The sequence below is a fragment of the Entelurus aequoreus genome, linkage group LG16 (assembly GCF_033978785.1).
Source record: "Entelurus aequoreus isolate RoL-2023_Sb linkage group LG16, RoL_Eaeq_v1.1, whole genome shotgun sequence".
In the NCBI taxonomy this organism is placed as follows: Eukaryota; Metazoa; Chordata; class Actinopteri; order Syngnathiformes; family Syngnathidae; genus Entelurus; species Entelurus aequoreus.
This window is the reverse complement of record NC_084746.1, coordinates 18,913,421-18,938,904: the sequence shown is the minus strand read 5'-3', so window position 1 is coordinate 18,938,904 and position 25,484 is coordinate 18,913,421. Positions and strand designations below refer to the sequence as shown.

At 42.0% G+C, this 25,484-nt stretch overlaps 1 protein-coding gene across 2 annotated transcripts; it reads right to left on the bottom strand.

The window, feature by feature from the left end:
- Positions 1-1,964: 1,964 nt before the first annotated feature.
- Positions 1,965-24,951, bottom strand: septin2 (septin 2). 2 transcript variants are annotated; one of them, XM_062022302.1, is made up of 11 exons: positions 24,838-24,951; positions 21,353-21,439; positions 21,155-21,278; positions 18,352-18,486; positions 18,169-18,286; positions 16,495-16,596; positions 15,033-15,178; positions 13,394-13,516; positions 10,985-11,045; positions 2,789-2,873; positions 1,965-2,717 (listed from the first exon to the last, which is right to left on the bottom strand). In XM_062022302.1, the coding sequence occupies exons 1-10, from the start codon at positions 24,845-24,847 to the stop codon at positions 2,799-2,801; spliced, it is 981 nt and encodes a 326-aa protein (XP_061878286.1). In that variant the 5' UTR covers positions 24,848-24,951; the 3' UTR covers positions 1,965-2,717; positions 2,789-2,798. The 2 variants fall into 2 exon arrangements, with proteins under 2 accessions (XP_061878286.1, XP_061878287.1); XM_062022303.1 differs by having other exon boundaries at positions 13,433-13,516.
- Positions 24,952-25,484: the final 533 nt, after the last annotated feature.

Below are 25,484 nucleotides of genomic sequence, written 5' to 3'. Positions count from 1 at the left end.
ATATATATATATATATATATATATATATATATATATATATATATATATATATATATATATATATATATATGTATAATGCAAATATATATATATATATATATATATATATATATATATATATATATATATATATATATATATATATATATATATATATATATATATATATATATATATATATATATATATATATATATATATATAACAAAGTGCAAAGCCATAGGCTCACTCAATTTCAGTAAATAACTTAAATTTGGAACACAGCATCATCGTTTTCACAGCTTTTTGGTTGTTAGAGGTAGAGAGTGTTTTAACGTAGAGTTCTAAATCTTTTTTAAAGGCACAAAAAATAGGTCGGGTATTGAGAAACTTACATTTATGAACCATCGCCTATTATTTGCGACCGCCGAAAAAAATTGTTTACTCACCAAACCCGGATGTTGTGATGACGTACCAACTTCCGCTGGCGAGCTGCGTCTTTCCCTACGCACACGAAGGACGTAGATTGCCCAAAGATGACGCAAAAGTGGTCTGAATCTGATGCCAAAAGATCAGACTGGCAAGAAAAAACAACCTTGTCGGCATTATGAATATTATTGGATAAATGATCGGCGACAAATAGTGTTTCGCTAACTTCCGCCCTGCAATATGGATATCAGCAATGCATTGTGGGAAAAAAACCGAACCCCTTTATTAAATAGTCTATTACTTGCAAACGCCAAAAAAAAGTTTGGTCGCCAAACCCGGATGTTGTGATGACTTTCCAACTTCCGCTAGCGAGCTGCGTCTTTCCCCACGCACACAAAGGACGTAACTTGCCCAAATATGACGCAAAAGTTGCATTTAGACTGAAGTCACATTTGAAAAGATCATATTCCAATCGGATTTGACTACATCGTGATGTGGTCTGAATCTAATGCCAACAGATCAGACTGGCAAAAAAAAAACAACAATCTGATCTGTGTCACTTGAGGGCAAAAAGTCTGATTTGGTGTGCAGTGTAAACTAAACCAGATCCATTTAGGCCACACGTATCAAACTCAAGGCCCGAGGGCCAGATGTGGCCCGCAACATCATTTTATCTGGCCCTCAAACACCTGGAAATTATGTGTCAAAGTACTTAATATTTTCTCACTAAATGTAATGGATTTTTTTTCATTTTGACAGAAAAAATATATGTACTGTTTGTAATTGCATACCTTTTAAACTTCAATAGTATCCAATATTGCAACAAATATTACAGTATATCATCATACTTTCCAAACATGTTTTGTCTAAATAAAAATACTTAACTTTACAGCAAACTACCCATCAAATTCATAAAAATGACAATACATTTTACAATGTTCTTTACAGCATATTACTGTAAATTTAAAAAAAATATTGTTTTTTTGCGTTAAAATTCTGTTGACTGAGCTGCCAGTTTTTGACCGTGAAATCTACGGTTGGTTTTTTTAACGGTGTATTACTGTAAATGGGAAAACTGTACATTTGTTTTTACGGTAGAAAAACTGGCAGTTAAGTTGCCAGAATAAAAAAATAACTTGTACTGTTTATCCATTTACAATACAATGTTGTAAAAATTTAACACAAAAATTCTGGCAACTAAGCTGCCAGCTTTTTTCGTAAAAACCCCCAAAAAACAGTGGTGCCGTTTTTCCATTTACCGTAAATGTTGTAGTAAAAAAAAAACACTATTGTACAGTGAAATTTTGTAAACGTAAAGTTTTTACTGTAAAATTGACAGTCTACTTAAAAAAAATAAAAAATTATTAATGAAATCTAGAAGCAAATTCATACATTATTCACTGTTACAAGCAGCCCTCTGATGGCAGCCTTAACTGCCATGTGGCCCTCAATGAAAACGAGTTTCACATCCCTGATTTAGGCTTTAGTCCGTCAAATGCCATCAATTTGTGGTCAACTAAACAGATGTTAAAATTGCCAGTATAGGAACACACACATGAAGAATAAAACTTTTATTACAACATAGCATCAATAACAATATTTGGTACGTTTAATATTGGATAAAAACAGCTCAAAGAGGAATGTCAGGAGCTCACAAGTTGGCAGGTTAGGGAATTAATTGTCATGAATGTTTTCCTTGGGCAGGTAATTAGAGAAGATTTCAGTCAACAGCAGCCAAGTCAAGCCTTCATGTCAAACAATTGTCACAAACATCTCCCTTCCTTCATAACAGCTTTTAGCCTAACGTCCAACAATGAAGCCTGCACAGGTCCGCCAGGTGCACAACACTTAACGGGACGCGAGGAACATGCAACATTTCACCAGCACCTGCCTGGGGATGATGCAGGAGGCAATAAAGACATCAGTAACACGTCATGGCACACCTCTTCAAACACTCTCCCATAAAAAGACAACAATAAATGCTCACAGTGGAGCTCCTTCATGGAGCAAATATGTGCTTCTGAAAGTCTGTTTGATGGCAACAAGAAAGATCTTCATGTCAGTTTTGTATTAAAATGAACTTTATGTGACACTGCTTCAATCCCTTGGCAAATGATTAATAGTCTGAGACTAAGAAATAAAACTTGAGTGTATACATACATATGTGTATCTAGAATTCATCATAACACTTTATATACTTTACTATTTATATATTTTTATGTATATGTCAATATCAGCAATCCACATCCTGTATGGGACTGTAGTTGGCTGCTGTCCGTGGTGTGTCTCTGGTCAAAGTCAAGCGACGCCTTCAATGAGACAAAAGAGGAAGTCAGCTCTTCTGCGGGTCAAGTTGTCAAAAAGTCCAAATCTTTCTCACCTCGGGCTTCTCAAACATCGTCCCCGTCTCCCTGCTTCTGCATCTGGGCCTGCATCTTGGCGATCATCTCCTGCATTCGCCTCAACTGGAAGACAACATTTTCATCACCAGAATAAATGTTATTTTTCTACAAGTAGTGAATAAACAATCAAAAGTCACCATATTTCACTCAAGTGTGTGTGTGTGTGTGTGTGTTCTTGTATTTCTACACTTCTTAAGACATCAACAACGAAAAGTACCTTCCATATGAGGACAAGTTAGGACTGAAATCATGGTCCCGATACGGAAAACCATTGCATCTAATAGAGAGCCAAATACTAGAGTCTGTGAACATTGTTCCAAAGTCAGGATTTTTTGTTGATTTAATGTTCATACAAAAGTAAACATTGACAGGTGCAAAGGCAGTTTTCAGTTTGCAAATACATCAAAGATGCTATTTTAATCCATTTCTAATGGATAAAGCTTTGGCCTGGACAAGAGGTCATCAGGTGGTCCCCAACGTTCACCGAGTGTTTCGACCCTTAACCACAACACTCTCCGGTTGGTGGGTCAGCAGTGATTGGCCAGATCACTGCCCCTCTCATCCAGGCTTCCAGCTATTGTCCTCTCTTTTATGCCAGAGCCAACAGGAGGCTCTCTCTGCCGCTTCTCCCAGCCTACGAACGGCTGTTTTCCTCGAGTGACCTCTCAATCCGACCTTTGTCATCAGATTCCACACAGATTGAGCAGGGAATCCTCGACATCCAACTTCCACTGTCATCAGCCATGCCATCCACCCCTTGTCCCGGCAGTCCTGGACAAGTTGTTGGTACTTTGTTTTCTTCCTCTCTGCCGCTTCCTCACATCCCTCCTCCCATGGGACAGTAAGTTCCACCAGGATGATTTTCTTTCCCTCTGGGGACCACATAACTATATCTGGTCTTAGAGTGGTGGACAGTACCGCCTCTGGGAAGAGGAGCTTCCTCCCCAGGTCGACCTCCATCTCCCAACACTGGGCCAACTGCAGGAAGTTTTGCTTGGCTTGGCCTTGGACAACTGGTCTATGACCCTCTTTCACGAAGGTGATGGTGCTCAGCAGTGGCTTAGTTTTGGCGTGGTGTTTCTTTCTCCTCTCTTGCTCTAAGATGTTTGCGAGCATTGCCAACACCCTGTCATGGCGCCACCTGTATCTTCCCTGGGTCAATGCTGTTTTGCACCCAGAAAGAATATGCGCCATAGTTCCTTTACCGCCACACAACCTGCACAGCGGGTCCTCCCTCATTCCCCACCTATGCAAGTTGACTGGGGTCGGCAGGGTGTCGTATACTGCTCGGAGCAGAAACGAGATACGAAACGGCTCCAGCCTCCACAGTTCACTCCACGTCACGGTCCTCTTGGGAAGGTTCAACCTTGTCCAGGCACCTTGGGTTGCGAGCTCGACGGCTTTAGCTCTTCTTCCTTCTTCCTCAAGGTTTCGAACTTCATCCTGGATCATGGTCCTCTTTTCCCTGGGAGTGGACTTGGACCACTGCTGGAAATGTGATGTTCCTAGACCCTGTCTTCCAGTGCAAGGGCTTCCGATGGTATCTTTGGTCCTGAGAGATGATTCTGCCTGGGTAACAGCAGTGCTGGCGGCCCACTTCCTGCCAGATCTTGTTCTTATTCCAGCTTCCCTGATGAGTTGATCTTGGGAGTCCCTATACGTCAGGGAAAGTCTGCATTTTGCGACTTTAAACTCCTCCACAACTGAAGACAGGGGGAGCTGGAGCTGACCCGACCTTATGTAGAGCCCCGTAGATGTAAAGCTTGGGGGTATTCCCAACCATTTACGAAGATGCTTGTTGAACTTCCTCTCCAACCCTTCAACTGTTGTTATGGCCACTTCGTACACAGTGAGAAGCCACATAAGTCTTTGGAGTAGGCCATGCTGGTAGATCCAGCACTTGTATTTCCCAGGCAGACCAGACTTGTCAATCTTTTTCAACCATTCTTCAACTTGATTTTCGGTGCTGGAGATGCTGTTTTTATCTGTCATGGAATCATCATACCACTTTCCAAGGCATTTAATAGGGTTCCCCTGGATGTTCGGGATTGTTTCCCCCTGAACAAGCAGCTTGAACTTTCCCGTTGTTTTTCCCTTTTGGATCACCAGACACCTTGATTTCTTGGGCTTGAAGATCATCTTTGCCCAAGTAGCCATACGATCCAGTTCCATCAGGACCCATCTTGCCTGCACGTGAGTTGGTGTTATCACGGTAAGATCATCCATGAATGCCCTGATTGCTGGTTGTTGGCTTCCTGCTGCAGTCTTTGGTCCTCTTGACTTTGTGATCGCTGCAGAGATGATCAGGTTCATTCCCATGACAAACAAGATGGGGGAGATGGTGCACCCTGTCACTATTCCTTTCTCCACTGGCTGCCATTTTGTTGTGAACATGGCTGCTTGGAATCGTAGCTTGATGTCTCCCAGGTAGCTGGTGATCATCCCCTGGATGTGATGTGGGATGTGGTAATGGTCCATAGCCACTTGGATCACGTTATGGGGAATTGACCCATATGCATTAGCAAAATCAAGCCAGACTACTGTTAGGTTGCCTTTCTTCTCCTTTGCTTCTTGGATAAGTTGGCTGAGGACCCCTGTATGCTCCAGGCACCCGGAGAACCCTTCGATACCGCCCTTCTGGATAGAGGTGTCAATATATCCATTCCGGGTCATATAGGAGCTCATTCTTTTGGCCAGCACTGAAAAGAAGATTTTCCCCTCCACACTGAGCAAGGAAATGGTTCGGAACTGGCTGATCTTTGTGGATCCCCGTTCTTTCGGCACAAAGCACCCTTCTGCCCTTCTCCAGCTTGTTGGTATGGTTCCTTTGTCCCATATCACCCGCATAAGCTTCCACAGCCTGTGTAGGAGCTTAGGGCATTTCTTGTACACTTTGTAAGGTATACCGCTGGGACCTGGGGCAGAAGCTGATCTCGCGTGCTTTACAACCTCTTGAACCTCTCTCCATGATGGATATTCTGTGCTGAGGGAGGATGTTGGTGGACTGATGGTACCAAGCCCGTGATTTTCTGGTAGGGCATCGTTTCTTGAAGGGTCACTGAATGTCTCTTCAACAAGCTCTTCCACCTCCTCCTTAGAACTTGTTAGAGTCCCTGACCTCGCCTCTCCCAAAAGTGACTTAGTGAAGCGATAGGGGTCTTTTATGAACTGGGCTCGTGCAGCTTCCTGCCTTTTCCGCCTTTGCCTTTGCCCTTGCCCTTCGGCTCTTCTCAGCCTGATGAGCTGCTCGCGGAGGCTCGCTGTCAGTTCTTTTAATCCTTCCTTTTCTTCTGTGCTTGCCAATTTGAATTGCTTTTTCAGGGTTTTAATCTCCTTCCGAAGTTGTTTGATCTTTCTTTCTCTTCTGTTTTCCTGCTTTCCTGGTCTGGCTGTGTTCTCTCTCCTTGGCACTGTTCCAAACCGTTCTTTTGCCAAGTTGTAGGTGATGGCTGTGAGTGAATCCACCTTCCTTTCTACTGAACCTGCTTGAACCATTTCGAGCACCCTGTCCAGATCTTCTCGATGAAGATCTGGACATGGACCACTCCTTGGTCTCACTCATCTTAGGCCACTTGATTCTTTCCTTCGTTGGCTGGGGTGGGCTTTCTGGGATGGCATTTGAGGTTGTCCTTGTGTGGTTTTGGGGGATTGCAGGCACTGAGAGATCTCTAGGACTGTGGTTTGCTTCCTGCCTAGGGTTCTCCTGCGTCTCACCAGACTGTTCGTCTGAGCGGTGTGCATGCGTTCGTCCCTGTCCACACTTGGCCTTGTCCTTGGTCTTGCTCTGGTGTATTTTGATATATGATAAAACAAGACGGCAGCGAAAGAAGGACTTCCCTATTCATCCCCAAATAAACCTGCCAGGTAAACAGCTGATTTCACGACTTCTGGTCCTGACGTTAGACAACCCGCGTCCCATATGTGACCATAGGACGAACTACGACTACGGTACTAAGACTAAAGTGGTCATTAACAGTTAGTTTCTACAGCTGTGTTGCCCAAAGTGCGGCACAGGGGCCATCTGTGACTCGTTTGTCATCGGCCTTAAGCACATTACAAAAAAACAAAAAATATAGATCTCCTTTGCACCTATGGTGATGAAATCTATCAAAATTAGGGTGGTCCCAAAAAGGAGGGATTTTTCAAATTGACTGTGTGCCGGTTTTAAAAGTGCTCCCCTCTGGTCAACATATGAAATAACAAGTGTGTGTCAAAATTTCAAGTGCTCTCCCTCTGGCCAACATATATAATGACAAGTGTGTGTAAGAAATTTAAATGCGCCCCCTTTGGCCAGAATTAATATACAAAATAATATAAATATGTATATACCGTATTTTTCGGACTATAAGTCACAGTTTTTTTCATAGTTTGGCCGGGGGTGCGACTTATACTCAGGAGCGACATATGTGTGAAATTATTAACACATTACCGTAAATGATCAAATAATATTATTTAGATCATTCACGTAAGAGACTAAACGTATAAGATTTCATGGGATTTAGCGATTAGGAGTGGCAGATTGTTTGGTAAACGTATAGCATGTTCTATATGTTATAGTTATTTGAATGAGTCTTACCATAACATGTTACGTTAACATACCAGGCACGTTCTCAGTTGGTTATTTATGCCTCATATAACGTACACTTATTCAGTTGTTCACTATTCTTTATTTATTTTAAATTGCCTTTCAAATGTCTATTCTTGGTGTTGGGTTTTATCAAATACATTTCCCCAAATAGTGCGACTTATACTCCAGTGCGACTTATGTTTTTTTTCCCTTCCTTATTATGCATTTTCGGCAGGTGCGACTTATACTCCGAAAAATACGGTAAAGACATACTGTAATAACTCGAAGTAAATAATGAAGATTAAAAACCAATTACAAACAAAAAAAAGTTATAATTCAATAAAAGCTTAAATTTTTTATATTTGCATAGTATGTATATATTATTAATGTTGTCAGTACAAATATTTATATATCTAGAAAGGGTGGTCCTAGAGATGTCGGCATTTTTCGGAGGTCTCAAGAAGGCAACAAATACAATAATGTGTGTGTGTATTGGTGTTAGAATAATTGTATCTAAGTTATCACAAAACTTTGTGTTGCCATGAGTTCCCGGCGAGAAGACAAAAGCTGTCTTTCATCCTACCAAGAAGAAGGCTTGTAAAACTCTACTGTGTAGGATGGGAAGCAACATGAAGGTGTTCTGTGTCTTTCATGTATTGTAATCAACAGAAAGATATTGTCTTGACCCGAGATCTACAAAGCGAAGAGGAATCAGGACCTGACTCCCCTCTTTGAACTGTTTTACGACCTTTTCTTTGAACTGTTCTGTAACCAAAGACGATCGCTGTTTACGACCCCCATCCCTTAGAAACAGCTGTTGCCATGTAATCAGGGAAATCCAAATAAAAGAGGAGGCGTACAATCTTTCGCCAGAGCGTGGTGAGACTGTACTCTTGTACAGTCCAGACGTCTCTCCTCAATTGAGGCAAATTTAATTCTGTCTCTGTTAAATTCCTTGCTTCTTGTCTTTTTTTTAGTAGATGTCATCAGTGTTTGAACCTGACAATTGGCATGTTTACTTCTATCTGCGCTGCAACCACATCACTGCCTCACTGTGGGATGAATAGTCTATCCAATCCAGATCCGCTTATCCATTTTGAGAAATTGTTATGAAAAAACTGAGGCAAAACAGCATGCACTACTTCGCTGCAACCAGCAGGCGCTGTTGATTAGTGCAGAGTCATGTATAGAGAGAGTATGGAGTCCCTCGGTTTTCAACGATTTCATAAACGATCGGTCAAAAGACCCTAACGTGACGACAGCACACAGCACTTCCTAATGAGAAATTTCTTTATAGTGTGTCGAAGGACAACACTGTAGCTCACTCTGTGACAATTCATGCACCTTTCCTCCACGTGTCAGCCATATTCCAAAGTAAACCAAGAAATATTGCAGTAAAAAGCAGCATTAGTTCACTATTCAAGTTAAAATGCTGATAATAAAATCTAAATCATGCAAACTCGCCACAGCAAAACCCATGAAAAATATAAAAAAACCAAAGTAAAAGCACATACATACAGTATGTAGTGCAGTGACTCCAAACAATAAACTGTTGACATACTTTAAACTGAAGTCATCATTTCTCCATAAGTGTTGGTCCAAAGCTAAAGAGGATTTTGTCAAAATCAGACTAGGAAGTTTTTGGTTGTCCTGTGGCTTTGTTTTCTACGTTTATTGGGCCGCCAGGAGCGTGTTAGACAGCCTGCTGGTCACTAAACACTGCATGAATGTATCCGGAGGGGTGCATCACAAAAGGCCCCAAAATGATACGTGCATGAAATAAAAGCATATTTTATAGTATAGCTCTATTTTCATGTGCACTTTTATTAAGAAACATATTCATTATTAATTGTGTTTATTTAGCACAACAGATGAGGTGGCGACTTGTCCAGGGTGTACCCCGCCTTCTGCCCGAATGCAGCTGAGATAGGCTCCAGCACACCCCTCCCCCCCGACCCCAAAAAAGAGACAAGCGGTAGAAAATGGATGGATGGATGGATCATTGTATGTCATTGATTTTTTCCTCCATTATTTATGAGTCCCTTCTGACTCCTGCAGTATATTTGGTTAGTACTTATTTCTTTTAATCAGCCTGCCCTAAGCCTAAGGGTTATTGAATACAATTCAAATCAAGAGTATGATTATGAATTCAATGTTGATATGTGAGTGGGCCCCAGGCCGTTGTGTAGTGAAGAGGTTAAGATCCCCTGTATTAGACCCTTGAGTCACACCTTTCTTTTGGGTGAACCATCTTCTTCAATGACTGCCTGGTCTATTTTTAAGTACCCAAAATGTTCCCACACTGCTTCAGCGTTTTCATGAGTGGGAACAGTTCACTACTTTGTCCTGCTGCCATTTTTAAGGTGACGTGGCATACTAGCGTGTCTCTCGATAGGTTCGTATAAACGTGTGCAAAATAGCGTACCAGCATGAAGGATGGCTACCAAATCCAGTACTTTTTTAGCACCGACCGAATCTTGTTGGTTTTCCCAGGGCACCAAGTCACATAAAATCCAACTGTGCCATGGTACGGCACTTCAGACTTCCTGCAACAAATTTGTTCCTACTCCCGGAATCCAACGGGAGTCTGTTCTAATCATGGCAGACCACTATTTTTGGACAAATGAGGATTCACAACCTTATCTTTTTGAAGCTGAATATACGGAGGATGAAGTGCTGCTTCTATAAGCGAGCACGAAGAGGCTGAAACGTTGGAGCAGACGGAAGCCCAGAGAGTGAGGTCGGCGTGACTTGACGGTGTAAATGTGGAACTTGGAGCCAAGCTATGCCGAATTATTGGAGTACCCAAAATCAACAGGAAACGTCCCTGGTCAGTTGGACCAAACAGACAACTGTCCATGGAGTGAGTCACTTTAATATTGATCATGATACACACAGCACGTCATGCGTGTTATTACAACTACAGTACAGACACAGTCTGGCTAGCTGTGTACAAACAAAACATGAAATAATACTTAACAGATACTGTAATATGATTGTTCATGCTTTTCACTCAGTACAGATTGGTGTCTTATCACAATGTTGTGTATTACAAATTCAAACACGTTCCGTGTTGTTGTAGAAGCTAGCTTATCTCTTTCCGGAGTTAGCTCACAGCTAATACCGTAGCATGCGGATGTGTTAGTACGCTAGAAAAAGAGTTCTTCAGTGTTCACTCTTACAATAACATTGTTGCTAGTTTGGTTATTATACAGGTTACAGTATTGTTGGCGGTTTTTGAATGCATTTTTAAAGTGATTTAGAGGTAGAATTGATTGCTAACATTAGCACCAAGAACGAGCCGATTTTTTATGTTAGAAAGTCTTCTTGTCTCTCATAATGAACGATAGACAACATTCCAAAAAAATGCAGTTCCCTTTTAAATAACTGTGATGTTGTTAATCACATTTAATAGAAAAAACGACTCACTTTATGAAGTTAGTTGAAGAAGTACAGTTTCCCAAGGTACATAATGGAGCGGTGTGTCAGAATGTCATACCGTGACATTTTTCTCTTTTTAAATATGTGCCTTTCCTCAAAATACGGCTAAAATGGAACTAGTGAACTCATATTGATGTGGTGTGGTGTGGGGTGTGGCACCACCCACCTCTGCCTCCTTCTCCTGCAGGATCATATCCTTGTCCATTTCCTCTGGTTCCGGACCCTTTCTGCATCAGTCACAAAAGGGACAGTTACACAATACTGCTTGTTGGACGTATGCAAGTCATCAGGTAAAACTGAACTGGCATCGTAAAATGGAAGTCTGTGTGAAAGGTGCGCATGTTGTGCCGTCAAGGAAGTATTAGGCAAACATGATAAAAGCCACATAGAGAAAGTGGAAAAGGGGTCAGTGGGTTAGTGGCGTAGTTGTTTGTAGGATGCTAAAGGAAAGTGCGTCTCGAACTACGAAGAGGATGCAGTGAAGTTCTAGCATAGAAGTAGAAGAAGTGTGAAGGTCAGGGGAACAGCAAGACCTCCCCCACTTGAAGACAACAAAAACATAAGAGTACCTCCAACAGCCCACTCATGGATTGGACATATCAAGAGCAGAGCGCCATCATAGGATAGATGGCCAGTAAAACCAGTCCTTTATCCTGCATTGGCTTTGAAAGAAAGTCTACAAGAAGTGAGCTATGTTGGAACTTTTCAATGAGATGTTAAAATCCTGTTCCTCTATGATCTACACATGCTATTAAACTTGGAGTCCCTGGGGTGTCAAACTATTCTGCAGTTGTGGCTGCCCGCATGTAACAGGGAATAATATATGAATATAGATTCACCTCATGATAATATTACATTTGATCATTATATACTCTTTACATATTCCGTGGAAAAAAAACAATCTGTAGACTGGCAGCTGAGTCGCCAGAATCTTATCGTAGAATTTATGGAGGTTTTTTACAGCATTTTACTGTAAATAGAAAAATGGTAACAGTTTTTTTACAGTAAAATTCTGGCGACAGAACGGTCAGTTTTGTACCGTAAAATCTATGGTTGTTTTTGTTTCTACGGTTTATTACTGTAAATAGAAAAACAGTAATACCATTTTTTTTACGGTAAAATTCTGGCGACAGAACAGTCCGTTTTATACTGTAATATCTATGGTTGTTTTTGTTTCTACAGTTTAGTACCCAAATCCAAGCGTAAGCTCAGGGGGGACAGAGCCTTCTCTGTTGCGGGCCCAAAACTCTGGAATGATCTTCCACTTCATGTGAGACAGGCCCCTTCTTTGGCTATTTTTAAGACCCTTCTTAAAACCCATTTTTATTCACTGGCTTTTAACCCAGCATGAGACTTTAAACTGTTTTTAACTTTTAACTTTTTTAACTGCTTTTTATCTAACAAAATTGTTCTTAGGGTAATTTTGTATTTGCTTTTTTAATGTGTATTTTACTTCTGTTTTGTTTTTAAAGGGCTTTATAAATAAAGTTGGTATGGTATGGTATGGTATTACTGTAAATAGAAAAATAGTACCACTATTTTTTTTACGGTAAAATTCTGGCGACAGAACGGTCAGTTTTGTACCATGAAATCTATGGATGTTTATGTTTCTACGGTTTATTACTGTAAATAGAAAAACAGTACCACTATTTTTTTTCTGTAAAATTCTGGGGACAGAACGGTCAGTTTTGTACCGTAAAATCTATGGTTGTTTTTGTTTCTATGGTTTATTACTGTAAATAAAAAAACAGTACCTCTATTTATTTTTTAACGGTAAAATGGTGGCGACTGAGCAGCCAGTTTTGTTTTTTTATCTTAAAATCTATTGTTATTTTGACAATGTACAATTTAAAGGGCAACTTGCTTTGAAATTACAAGTCACATATTTATTTTTATTGTAACAAAAAAAGTTTGTATGATATGATACTATATCTGTTACATTATTAGGAAACACAAAACTGATAGTTAATTATTATTAAAGATTTTAAATTCATACAATTGTAACTAACATTATGTTAACATGAACAACATTATTATTACAGATTCGTATATAAGTATTTATTTTTAAGAAAAAAAAGAAGTTTGTGATGTATGATAATAACTTATTTGTTACATTATTATATAATATTGAATACAAATATATGCAGTTACATGTATTTGTTTCTGTCAAAATGGAAAGATTGAATACATTCAGTAAGAAAAAATTAAGTATTTTGTTGTTCCATATTGTTTCCAAGCCAGATCTGATGTGGCGGGCCAGATCTGGCTTGGGTTTGACATCTGTGGCTTGGACCTTGGTTTATGCTAACATAACTAACATGCAATGATGTGTTAGCGCTACGGTCTAATTGATACAAGTTTTGAAGGTTATTTCAGTTTAATTAAGTCTTTATCTTCCACATAGGAGCTCCCAGTGTCGTCGTCTAATGGTGTGTGTGTGTGTGTGTGTGTTGAGCAAGACTGTATAAGATGTCAGCATGTCACTAATACTTTGTCCAAAGACTCATGTCATCAAAGACGCTGGGTTTGAGGTGGGGGAGGTGCAGAAAAAGCAAGCGGACAGACAGGTACGTACGCAGGGGATAGAGGCAGAATGTAACCATGGGAGGACAACCTGCCGCTGCGCTTGAGGCGTTCTGAGCGGAAGTTCTCATAGTGCAGGTCCTGAGTCACTTCTTGTAGATCCTGCATGTGGGTACTGTGAAGTCGGGGAACAGTTCATCAAGCAAAACATGATTTGGTTAGGAGGTTGATAGGGATCTAACTGCATTGTAGATAAAGCGCTATTGTGGTTTGAAAATCTTCACTATAATTCTGTGACGTCTGACGGGATCAAAAAAAACTTGGTGAATGTAGTTTTTTTCTGGCGCCTTAGCGTTGGGGTCTGTGATTAACTGCTACCCATCGATGTCTGCCACCTAACATTACCGAGTGTGTGCACAACCGCAAATATGTAAAATAGTTGCCTCCAACAAAATACTCATCAGAGCACCTGCTGGTATGCCTCGTGTACAACTAAGTAATGATTTTAAAATGTTTATTTAATTGTACCTTCTGACCAGCAAGCATGTAGACAACTACAACGTGACAACGTTCACATTGTGTATTACCGGACAGTGCATAAAGACAACTACAACTTGAGGAAATTTACGTTGACGTGAACAATGGTAGCTTACATTTTCGTTTTAGCGAAATCCGACAGAACACCAGCAAGGTGGGGGCGTGTGACGCCGTGATGGGGAGAAAAATAAAAGTCTGTTCATAGTAGATAAGAGGAATTGGTTTTTCGGACATTTCCTGAAAATTTGATGAAAATCCATCGACAACTTTTTGAGTTATGTTGCATTCAAAAAGACACAGATAAGAGGCGAAAACATAACCTCTTTGGCAGAGGTAATAAAGTCTGCGTACATCAAAGTGTGCCACTTTCGTCTCGAGCGTTTCCAAGCCGACACAGGTCACGGCGCATTGCCACAATGAATACGAGTAATATGAGCAGGTACTTGACAAATCATCACCTGGAAAATAGATTTGAAGCCAGTGAGGCTTATCATCAATTTGTGAGGTATTTACATTATTCAAAGTTAAATTGTCCGTTAACTTGTCTGAGAAACAGCTTTCTCCAAACTGATATAAAGAATATGCCCACAGCAGAGGACGGTGCTTCTCAGGAAGTAAAAGTTGAAAGACACTAAAGTGAATATTATTGTTTTACATTTATTACACTGGATGTTTACAAAGACATCAACTGTAAGTTATTTTCTTAAATATTTGTTTGAAACAATTATTTGCACTTAAAAATACATGTTTGTAATAAATATGATTTCAACATTTGAGCATTACATTTGTGTTCAATTACTGTAAGTCAATCAATCAATCAATCAATGTTTATTTATATAGCCCTAAATCACAAGTGTCTCAAAGGGCTGTACAAGCCACAACGACATCCTCGGTACAGAGCCCACATACGGGCAAGGAAAAACTCACCCCAGTGGGACGTTGGTGAATGACTATGAGAAACCTTGGAGAGGACCGCATATGTGGGTAAGGGGGGGGGGGGGGGGTTCTTTTTATCCTAATCAATCTGCCACTTCATTTTGGATACTGTGGTATTTGTTTTGGACAATACCACCCTAATGTCGTACCATGGCCTTAATACCATGAGATTTTGATATTGTTACGTCCCTGGAGGTTGACAAGAAGTGTTGGCTCACATCAGCATGGTACGCAGCTTGAGGAAGTCGTTGTGTTCAGGGTTCTCCACCTCCACCACTCCCCACGGGTACAGGCGGCCACGCACCTTCTTCCCTTTGGCCTCGATCTGCTGGTTGGATCCGACCACCGCAAAAGGGATGCTAGCCTGGAGAACAGCAGTGTTCGAATAATGTCATGTTTTGAACCTTCAATTTTGAAGGCCAAAGTGTCTGACTGGCAACTGCTTGCCAATCATTGAAAAAAAAACTTACTGCCATTACTGTGTCCATGTTATGTAAGAATACAGATTTTACGGTATTGCGGTTTGAAAACCTTCACAATAATGCTGTGACGTATGACGATATCAATTTTGGTGAGAGTTGTTTCTTCTGGCGCTTTTGGTTTGGCTGGTCAGAAAATAGACTACATTTCCCTGCGCACTGGATTTTGGGAGATTCTCTCGAATTGCCAGCCCAGCCAATCACCACGCAACCGCATATGTTGCCACGACTCGCTGTATTTGTACTAACTCTAATTTGTACTACCATTCCTTTTTAAAAACACTGTTAAAGAACATGTAAGTCCAAAACATCCGTCTTTTATGTTACGCGTCCCTTTTTGACTAGGCCTCGACACGTAACACTGTAAGACTAACAAGGAGACAAACGCTTGCAAAAACAGAATGTCTTTGGAGCCGGTAATAAAGCGCGCCATGTTGGTCTCGGGTGTTCCCGCCATGTTGGTCTCGGGTGTTCCAAGCCACAATAGACTAAGTCAAGGCGCACCGCGCCGAGGGAAGAGATATTTGCACCATTATTTTGGGAGGTATTTACTTAATCAAAAGTTAAACTCTGAGTTAACTTTTCTGAGAGACTGCATTTTGTAAACTAATATAAAACAGTGCCCAAAGTAGAAGCACCGCTTCTCAGAAAGTAAAAGTTGACACTAAAGTGAACATTATTGTTTTACACTTGTTCAACACATTGTCACTATGAAGACGCTCAAATTTAAGTTTTTTTATATTTGCTGGTAACATTGGATGTTCCTGCACTATTCTTTGCACTGAAATATAATTGTTTGTAGTAATAAATATGATTAGAACATTTAGGCATTATGTTTGGATTTATTTACAGTGAGAATGTTTATCCTAAACATGCCTGCCACTTAGTTTACACACTACAACAATTAAACCTTGTCTTTGTATTTTTTTTAAACATATTTTACAATAACATCGCACCGTGGCCTTAATACTGTGATAATATCGTACCTAGAGATTTTGATACCCTTACATCCCTATTCTCCACTACATTGAGGTAAATGAAGAGTATTATTAAATGTTTATTCTAAATGTATTTGTTTAGCGGCCCAAGTTTATCCAATGGGAGTATCAAAATTTGGCAGCTAGTGTCAGCACTTGCTTTGAAAACATTTTTCATTTGTTTTGGCTGAGCAGCATTGAGAGATCCTAAATGCAACATTTACCTTGAGAATCCTGGTCTGCTCTTTAAAGTCCTCATCCTCGTCTGATTCAGCATCGGGAAGGTGGTAGATCTTGATTCCATGTTCATCAATTTCATCCAGAATCTGAGCAATCACAGCGATGCATTTAGGCAGTGCTTCCTCATACATTTACTGTTACTCTGCCCCTGGAAGAAGAAAACATTTTGCACGCCCCACCTACTTCTATAAATGGTATCATTGGTCTACAAAATTGTTAAAAGTACACCTCTGCATAACATTGTATGCAGAGGTCTAACCTGTAGAAACAAAGAATATAACTTTAATAAAATTATATTTAATCTATAACAGAAAATATTTAAAGTGCATTAATTTGCCTGAAATTCCCCCCCAAAATGTAAGCCTTATTTAAACTATGAAAATGTTTTGACCAAATTAAATAAACTCAAATAATAATAAATTCACATTAATCAGCAATATAAATTCGGCACTTGGCAAATAAAACACTCAACCTAAAAAACAAACATTTGTGCTGATGAAGAAGTCAGGATTAATGGCTACAATGAGCTTTGTGTTTGTAGTGCACAGCATTTCAAAGCGGGGGTTGAAGTATGATGCTGCATGATACTGATAAAGCATGTTCCATGGGGTGACATTATTACATACACATGTGTGCACTATTGACTCTTGATTCACCAAAACTTTGACTGCAGAAAAAAAGACTTTGATGCTAAACAGCGCTGCTGAAACCGGATGTTGTGATGACGTAAGCAATACCAACAGGATTGTCTGAAATGAGGCAGCATGACCGCGATGTGGACGTACTTTAATATATCTGAAATACACACGCTGACCGTGATCTACATCCTCTTTTAAGGAGAGAAAAAGCAGCTGGAGCAGGAGCGCAAAATAAGTGTGACGTCAGTGAGGCTTGCTGTATCGTTGTGGACATCGAGTCGACAGAAGAAAAGCGTCTCTAAACACGAGTACAGTCTCCAATTCAGAAAAAAATGCTAGATTTGTTACTGGTCGTTTTCAATACATAAAAAATCACTAAAAAGAGTCTAGAAATTAGAAAAATTCTCAACAAAAAAGCAAGAAGCAGCAAAATTGAAAAACACAGCAAACAATATAAGAACAGATATATAACACTAATAAATAATAACAAATATTTGTTTTTAAATGTATGTATAACTTTTTTTTAGACTTTTTAAAGAAAATATATGCATCATTGCAGATTATGCAAATTATGATGACATCATATTGACCACATAATTAGCCAGCCCCCGCCGCCACAGTTATGTTGGAAATCGGGCGATTCAATGACATTGACAAATGTTAGCAGAACTTCATGTTCAATACTTTTCACACAACCTAGGAAAAATGTTAGCAAAACTTCATATTCAAAACACTTGAACACAAACGGCAGACTAGAACCCTATGTGAGCACATTTAACCAATGGCAGCGAGTGTGGCCGCACAATAGTATGTTCTGTAAACCCCACTCTCCGACGCCGTAAGAGTTACATTTCTTGATAGCCGAGGGCTTTTAGCTCATTGGCTACCGCCGCTCAACTTGGCACTCAACTGGTGAATGTCAGTAGTTGCCAGTTTGAGTCTAGCGTGTGCATAGCTAGACCGCACGGGATGACCACAGCTTCACACACAACAATTTCAATGCCAATACAGTGCCCTCACCCTGCGCTTGAGTCGCTCTCTCTCTCTGAGGGTGAGTGTGTCTGCCTTAGCGATGACGGGAACCACGTTGACCTTATTGTGGATGGCCTTCATGAACTGGACATCCAGGGGTTTCAGGCTGGGAAAAGAGCAGACATTCAGTTGGGTTGCTAACAGTGAGCAGGAGAATGCTGCTGGACTCACCCATGTCCGAGTGGGGAAATGAAATAGAAGCAGCAGTGAACTCTGTTGTCGACTATGTGCCGGCGATTTAGGCCGCTCTCGTCATGGAGGTAACGCTCAAACTGGTCATCAATGTAGCTAATAATGGTGCTGAAACTGGTAGAATGAAGTATACACCATCATTAAAATGACAGCACACGTATGAAACAACATTCAAAAAGCTGAAAAGACCTCAGACAAGGTGAAAAGATTGCAGTTGTGCAATTGAACACAAAGACGGCAGAAAATATTTCCCTCTATCCACAATTTTATTCCGAAAAATGTAACAGGTACAGTGTAAAGTTACCACTCCGCAAAGTTTTATGGGAGTCTATAGTGCAGGTTTTGCAATTGGTGGAAGTAATGACAGCAGGTACTTTAATTCCTAAAATACATCCATCCATCTTCTTCCGCTTATCCGAGGTCGGGTCGCGGGGGCAGCAGCCTTCGTCCAGCTCTTCCCGGGGGATCCCGAGGCGTACCCAGGCCAGCCGGGAGACATAGTCTTCCCAACGTGTCCTGGGTCTTCCCTGTGGCCTCCTACCGGTCGGACGTGCCCTAAACACCTCCCTAGGGAGGCGTTCGGGTGGCATCCTGGCCAGATGCCCGAACCACCTCATCTGGCTCCTCTCGATGTGGAGGAGCAGCGGCTTTACTTTGAGCTCCTCCCGGATGACAGAGCTTCTCACCCTATCTCTAAGGGAGAGCCCCGCCACCCGGCGGAGGAAACTAATTTCTGCCGCTTGTACCCGTGATCTTGTCCTTTCGGTCATAACCCAAAACTCATGACCATAGGTGAGGATGGAATCGTAGATTGACCGGTAAATTGAGAGCTTTGCCTTCCGGCTCAGCTCCTTCTTCCCCACAACGGATCGATACAGCGTCCGCATTACTGAAGACGCCGCACTAATCCGCCTGTCGATTTCACGATCCACTCTTTCCTCACTCGTGAACAAGACTCAGAGGTACTTGAACTCCTCCACTCGGGGCAGGGTCTCCGCCGCAACCCGGAGATGGCACTCCACCCTTTTCCGGGCGAGAACCATGGATTTGGACTTCGAGGTGCTGATTCTCATCCCAGTCGCTTCACACTCAGCTGCGAACCGATCCAGTGAGAGCTGAAGATCCTGGCCAGATAAAGCCATCAGTACCACATCATCTGCAAAAAGCAGAGACCTCATCCTGCAGCCACCAAACCGGATCCCCTCAACGCCTTGACTGCGCCTAGAAATTTTGTCCATAAAAGTTATGAACAGAATCGGTGACAAAGGGCAGCCTTGGCGGAGTCCAACCCTCACTGGAAACATGTCCGACTTACTGCCGGCAATGCGGACCAAGATCTGACACTGATCGTACAGGGAGCGGACCGCCACAATCAGACAGTCCGATACCCCATACTCTCTGAGCACTCCCCACAGGACTTCCCGAGGGACACGGTCGAATGCCTTCTCCAAGTCCACAAAGCACATGAGACTGGTTGGGCAAACTCCCATTCACCCTCAAGGACCCTGCCGAGAGTATAGAGCTGGTCCACAGTTCCACGACCAGGACGAAAACCACACTGTTCCTCCTGAATCCGAGGTTTGACTATCCGGCGTAGCCTCCTTTCCAGTATACCTGAATAGACCTTACCGGGAAGGCTGAGGAGTGTGATCCCACGATAGTTAGAACACCCTCCGGTTCCCCTTTTTAAGGAGAGGAACCACCACCCCGGTCTGCCAATCCAGAGGTACCGCCCCCGATGTCCACGCGATGCTGCAGAGTCTTGTCAACCAAGGCAGCCCCACAGCATCCAGAGCCTTAAGGAACTCCGGGCGGATCTCATCTACCTCCGGGGCCTTGCCACCGAGGAGCTTTATAACTACCTCAGCAACCTCAGCCCCAGAAATAAGAGAGCCCACCACAGATTCCCCAGGCACTGCTTCCTCATAGGAAGACGTGTTGGTGGGATTGAGGAGGTCTTCGAAGTATTCCCTCCACCGATCCACAACATCCGCAGTCGAGGTCAGCAGAACACCATCCTCACCATACACGGTGTTGATAGTGCACTGCTTCCCCTTCTTAAGGCGGCGGATGGTGGTCCAGAATCGCTTCGAAGCCGTCCGGAAGTCGTTTTCCACGGCTTCCCCGAACTCCTCCCATATCAGAGTTTTTGCCTCCGCGACCGCTGAAGCCGCACACCGCTTGGCCTGTCGGTACCTGTCCGCTGCCTCAGGAGTCCTATGAGCCAAAAGAACCCGATAGGACTCCTTCTTCAGCTTGACGGCATCCCTCACCGCCGGTGTCCACCAACGGGTTCTAGGATTACCGCCACGACAGACACCAACTACCTTGTGGCCACAGCTCCAATCAGCCGCCTCGACAATAGAGGTGCGGAACATGGTCCACTCGGACTCAATGTCCAGCACCTCCCTCGTGACATGTTCAAAGTTCTTCCGGAGGTGGGAATTGAAACTCTCTTTGACAGGAGACTCTGCCAGACATTCCCAGCAAACCCTCCCAATGCATTTGGGCCTGCCAGGTCTGTCCGGCATGCTCCCCCACCATCGCAGCCAACTCACCACCAGGTGGTGATCGGTGAAAGCTAAGCCCCTCTCTTCACCCGAGTGTCCAAAACATGAGGCCGCAAATCCGATGACACAACTACAAAGTCGATCATGGAACTGCGGCCTAGGGTGTCCTGATGCCAAGTGCACATATGGACACCCTTATGCTTGAACATGGTGTTCGTTATGGACATTCCTAAAATACATATCATATTAAATATAAGACTTTTACTACATACCAGTCCTGGCTGTTGATGGCATCTCCATATCCTGGGGTGTCAACCACAGTGAGTCGCAGCTTCACTCCTCGCTCTTCAATTTCCACCGTGGATGCCTCGATTTGAACAGTCCTCTCTATCTTTTCTGTTTGAGGACAACAGAAAGAAGGGCGAGTAAATGACGCTCACCGACATGGTCAATATGGTCTTGGGGGCTACCTGCTGCTCCAGGGATGATCCTCTCAGGGTAGAGGTCAGTCAGGAACAGGCTATTGATCAGGGTGGATTTTCCTAGTCCAGATTCACCTTTTGGTTTCAGACAACACAAGTATCATATAATGTACATCTCAAAGTGAATGTTGTGCTTACACTAAGAACTAAGAAAACATAGATGCCTGATACTAAATTTGACTTAATCTTTCCCAGACCTATCATGTGGCTAATCCCAGTACCTGGGGAATAAAAAAAATGGTTTATTCAGTGATCAGCTAGTCAGTCTAAGAATCAGCAAAGACTAACCAAAAACCATACATACATACTTGTATATAGCTAACAGGAATTCTACAATTCACAATGATGTTACACTTTAAATGCAAGCAACTATGACTTACTGACCATTATATGATTTACACAAACGAGTTGGCGACTTGTCCAGGGTGTACCCCGCCTTCCGCCCGATTGTAGCTGAGATAGGCTCCACCGCCCCCCGCGACCCCGAAGGGAATAAGCGGTAGAAAATGGATGGATGGATGGAGTTTCCAGTAAACTTTGTAGAAGAATGTACTTTTTTATTAGCAATTCGGTTTGAGCCTTTTTGGCATCAACAGAATATTAGTCTCCGCCTGAAAATAATACTGTTTTCCAATTATTACTAAAAGACATTCTACTTATGAGTCATCATTGCTAAAACAACATACCCAACGGTAGTTTAAGACATTAGCACAGTACTGTATTGTATATCAAACACAGATACCTAATGTCCAAACTTTTTCTACTGAGGGCCACATACAGAAACAGTGAAGGATGCACTTCGATGATAAATGATAAATGGGTTATACTTGTATAGCGCTTTTCTACCTTTAAGGTACTCAAAGCGCTTTGACAGGATTTCCACATTCACCCATTCACACACTGATGGTGGGAGCTGCCATGCAAGGCGCTAACCAGCAGCCATCAGGAGCAAGGGTGAAGTGTCTTGCCCAAGGACACAACGGACGTGACTAGGATGGTAGAAGGTGGGGATTGAACCCCAGTAACCAGCAACCTTTCGATTGCTGGCATGGCCACTTTACCAACTTCGCCACGCCGTCCCACTACATACATTAAAGATACTAAAAAAAATAATCCAATGCAGATCGATAGATGCTAATACATCTGAACAAAACAGACACATCCTAGTAGCTTTGTGTTGTAGGTGGCAAAGCAAATTGATGTAATATCTAATATATCTCATTGACAACGAACAAATTTTTTTAGAAAAGGGGTTGAAAGGGCACGTGATTTCACAATGCATTGTGGGGGCTTGGTAGCCATTGTTGCTGGACAATTTTTCTCTACATGGCTGTACTCAACCAGGAGTATTGTGAGAGAGAGCAACAAACCGCCCTGAGATCGTTAGGTTGTGAGTTCAAACCCCGGCCGGGTCATACCAAAGACTATAAAAATGGGACCCATTACATCCCTGCTTGGCACTCAGCATCAAGGGTTGGAATTGGGGGTTAAATCACCAAAAATGATTCCCGGGCGTGGCTACGCTGCTGCCCACTGCTCCCCTCACCTCCCAGGGGGTGATCAAGGGGATGGGTCAAATGCAGAGGACAAATTTCACCACACCTAGTGTGTGTGTGACAATCATTGGTACTTTAACTTTAACTTAACTAGATCAAAATGGATCATACGAAAGAAAAAAAATCTTGGGAGTGTACCGAAATTAACTGCACCCTGTTCCAAAGGCTCGCCACCTTAAAAAATAAGTAAAATTGGTGGATTTGATCCATGTGAGCACGTCCAAAAGACAAGATTTGAGCAAGCAGACGATCTTGTCCTGTATCTCGATCATCAACGCAGTCAGTTTTTATACAGGCCAAACATTTCGGAACGCAAAGTCGGTAAAGGCCCACGGACAAACCAACTTTGGGTGTGTGCAAGACCTCGGAATTTGACATCAGAAAGAGAAGACTCTGTCTCAGAGGTAAGTCGATAGGACTTGTCACTGTGTGATGTCTCCTGCAGAAATGTGTTTCAAAATGAATATATTTCAGGTCTGAAATACACTCTGCATTCATGTGGGAAATATTTAAAGTATTCTCAGTTATTGATCTATGAATAGGGGATTGCCTTTTTCCCCAAATACTGTGTAAATGCCATGAACACAGCAACATGTACCAGGTGATGGCGTTAAAAGTCATGTTTGATCATCTCACTGCTGCTATCCAGGCTATTCATAGTCTTTTTATTAGCTTACTAACTCGACTTACTTGGTTTGCTTCTGTGCTGGAAATGAGACAAATCTCACCAATTTTTTTTAATGAAGCGCTCATGACAACCCTTGCGACAGTTATTGATGCCGTACATTTGCGACATATTGGAACTTGCTAAAGAAAAAAACAGCTTTAGGACAGAGGCTTTTATTCAACCCAATGTAAAGATGCTATTCCGATGCAGTAAGACCCATGATGCATCGCGTTTACACGTCACACTTTCAAGCCTTATATGCCGAGGGCAGATGAAAAAACAAGCTGTGGGCTGGAAGTGGCAGCACTTTTTTGATCACCCCTGTCTTAAACTGTCCATCTCAACCTTTAAGTCAATACTTAAGAAGTTTTGGCTGTTCTGGGCGCTCATCAAGTTTCCTCTCTTTACTGGGATGCACTGCAAGACTAGTAATATAAGCAATTACAAGTAACAAGTAATTTATGGGGAGAGAGTCATTTAGTTCAAAGGCAAACTAATGAACTGATCATCAGACACTGCAGCAAACAAATTAGGGGAACTAGGACTAGTACTACATCGCTTAGTCGCTATTTTGTGAGGTAAAATATGATACAAAACACCAAACGTGACTGAATGTCAATACAACTCATGATCAACACGGTCACAAGCAAATACTTGGCGGCTTTATGAATTCCGTGCCTGTGATTTTTCACCAAAGCAATGACATTTGTTTGCAACATTTATACACAAAAAGATACAGAAGTGGAATATGCATGTATTACAGAGTGGGAGGATTTGGGTAAGAATGTGAATTAGGGTGGTTGTGTGCAAAAATATAGCTCCAGAGCCTCCTCACACAGAGAGTGAAATAATCATCAATATTAGTTTGGTCAAGAGACAAGCAGGCCTCTTCCACTGTAGGCACTAATCCCTGCAGGCCCGCAAGCTACATTCCACTGTGGTTTATTTTAAAGCAAAAAAAAGGGATGATCAGCAGTGTTGCACACAGCTTCTACCCTCCCCCTTTCCCAAGTGAGAGATGGGGGGAGTCACACGGTCTCAGCAAGAGTTTACACTGCTGAGGACCCCAGCTGAACAACTAGACTTATGCTTTAAAAACAAGCTCACACAAAGGAGCAGAGGATGTGAACTGTTGTATAATATTTTTAAATAGAGGAGGGTAGCACACATGCACAAAATATAGGACATCATCAGCACAGGCGACAGGAGAACCCTGTTTAGTGACTATGTCAAAACGCAGTCAAACTTACCGACAACCATTAGGGTGAACTCAAAACCCTTTTTAACGGACTTGCGATGAACTTGATTTGGCAGGTTGGCGAATCCAACATACCCTGGCGTCTCAGGGTTGGTGAACTGGCCTTGCTGCAGAAAAAAGAAACAGGAAGTAGAAAGACACATAAGCAAACAAGCTAAACCTGAAGTTTTTTCCCGTTCCTGTTGGAAGACAGATAATTGGAAGCCATGATGAATGGGCCAGCTGGTCACTTAACCTGAGGCATTTAGGTGCAAAACCGGGACAGAAGACATTCCACCCACTCATCCCAGTGTTTATTGCGCTTATTTTATGAAGATCGACACCTTGGCCTTGGCAAATCTTACGTTTCAAACTCTTGACTGATGTCATTGCAGCGAATGCAGCTGTAAAACTCCCCAGAGTTAGTGTTACCGCTTTGTATTAAAATGATCCTAAAACCTTGATTGGTAACACTTTCATAAACTGACGGACTGGTGACACTGCTCATTTACCGCAGATGTAAGTTAGCGCTAGCTATATTAAATGCTAACATGATTACAAGAGACACTAACCTTTTTCCCCATTAAAAACAACGTATACCCCAATCTAAACTTGCATAAACACATTGCTGTCTGAGCAACTAAGATATTCAGTTGTGGA

Bases quoted from the DNA above. Each gene is read 5' to 3' on its own strand.
- septin2 (XM_062022302.1), bottom strand. The intron at 13,517-15,032 runs GTGAGCCAACAC...CCGACTTCACAG, and splicing joins AAGCTGCGTACCATGCTGAT to TACCCACATGCAGGATCTAC. The intron at 2,874-10,984 runs GTGGGTGGTGCC...GTTGTCTTCCAG, and splicing joins TGCAGGAGAAGGAGGCAGAG to TTGAGGCGAATGCAGGAGAT.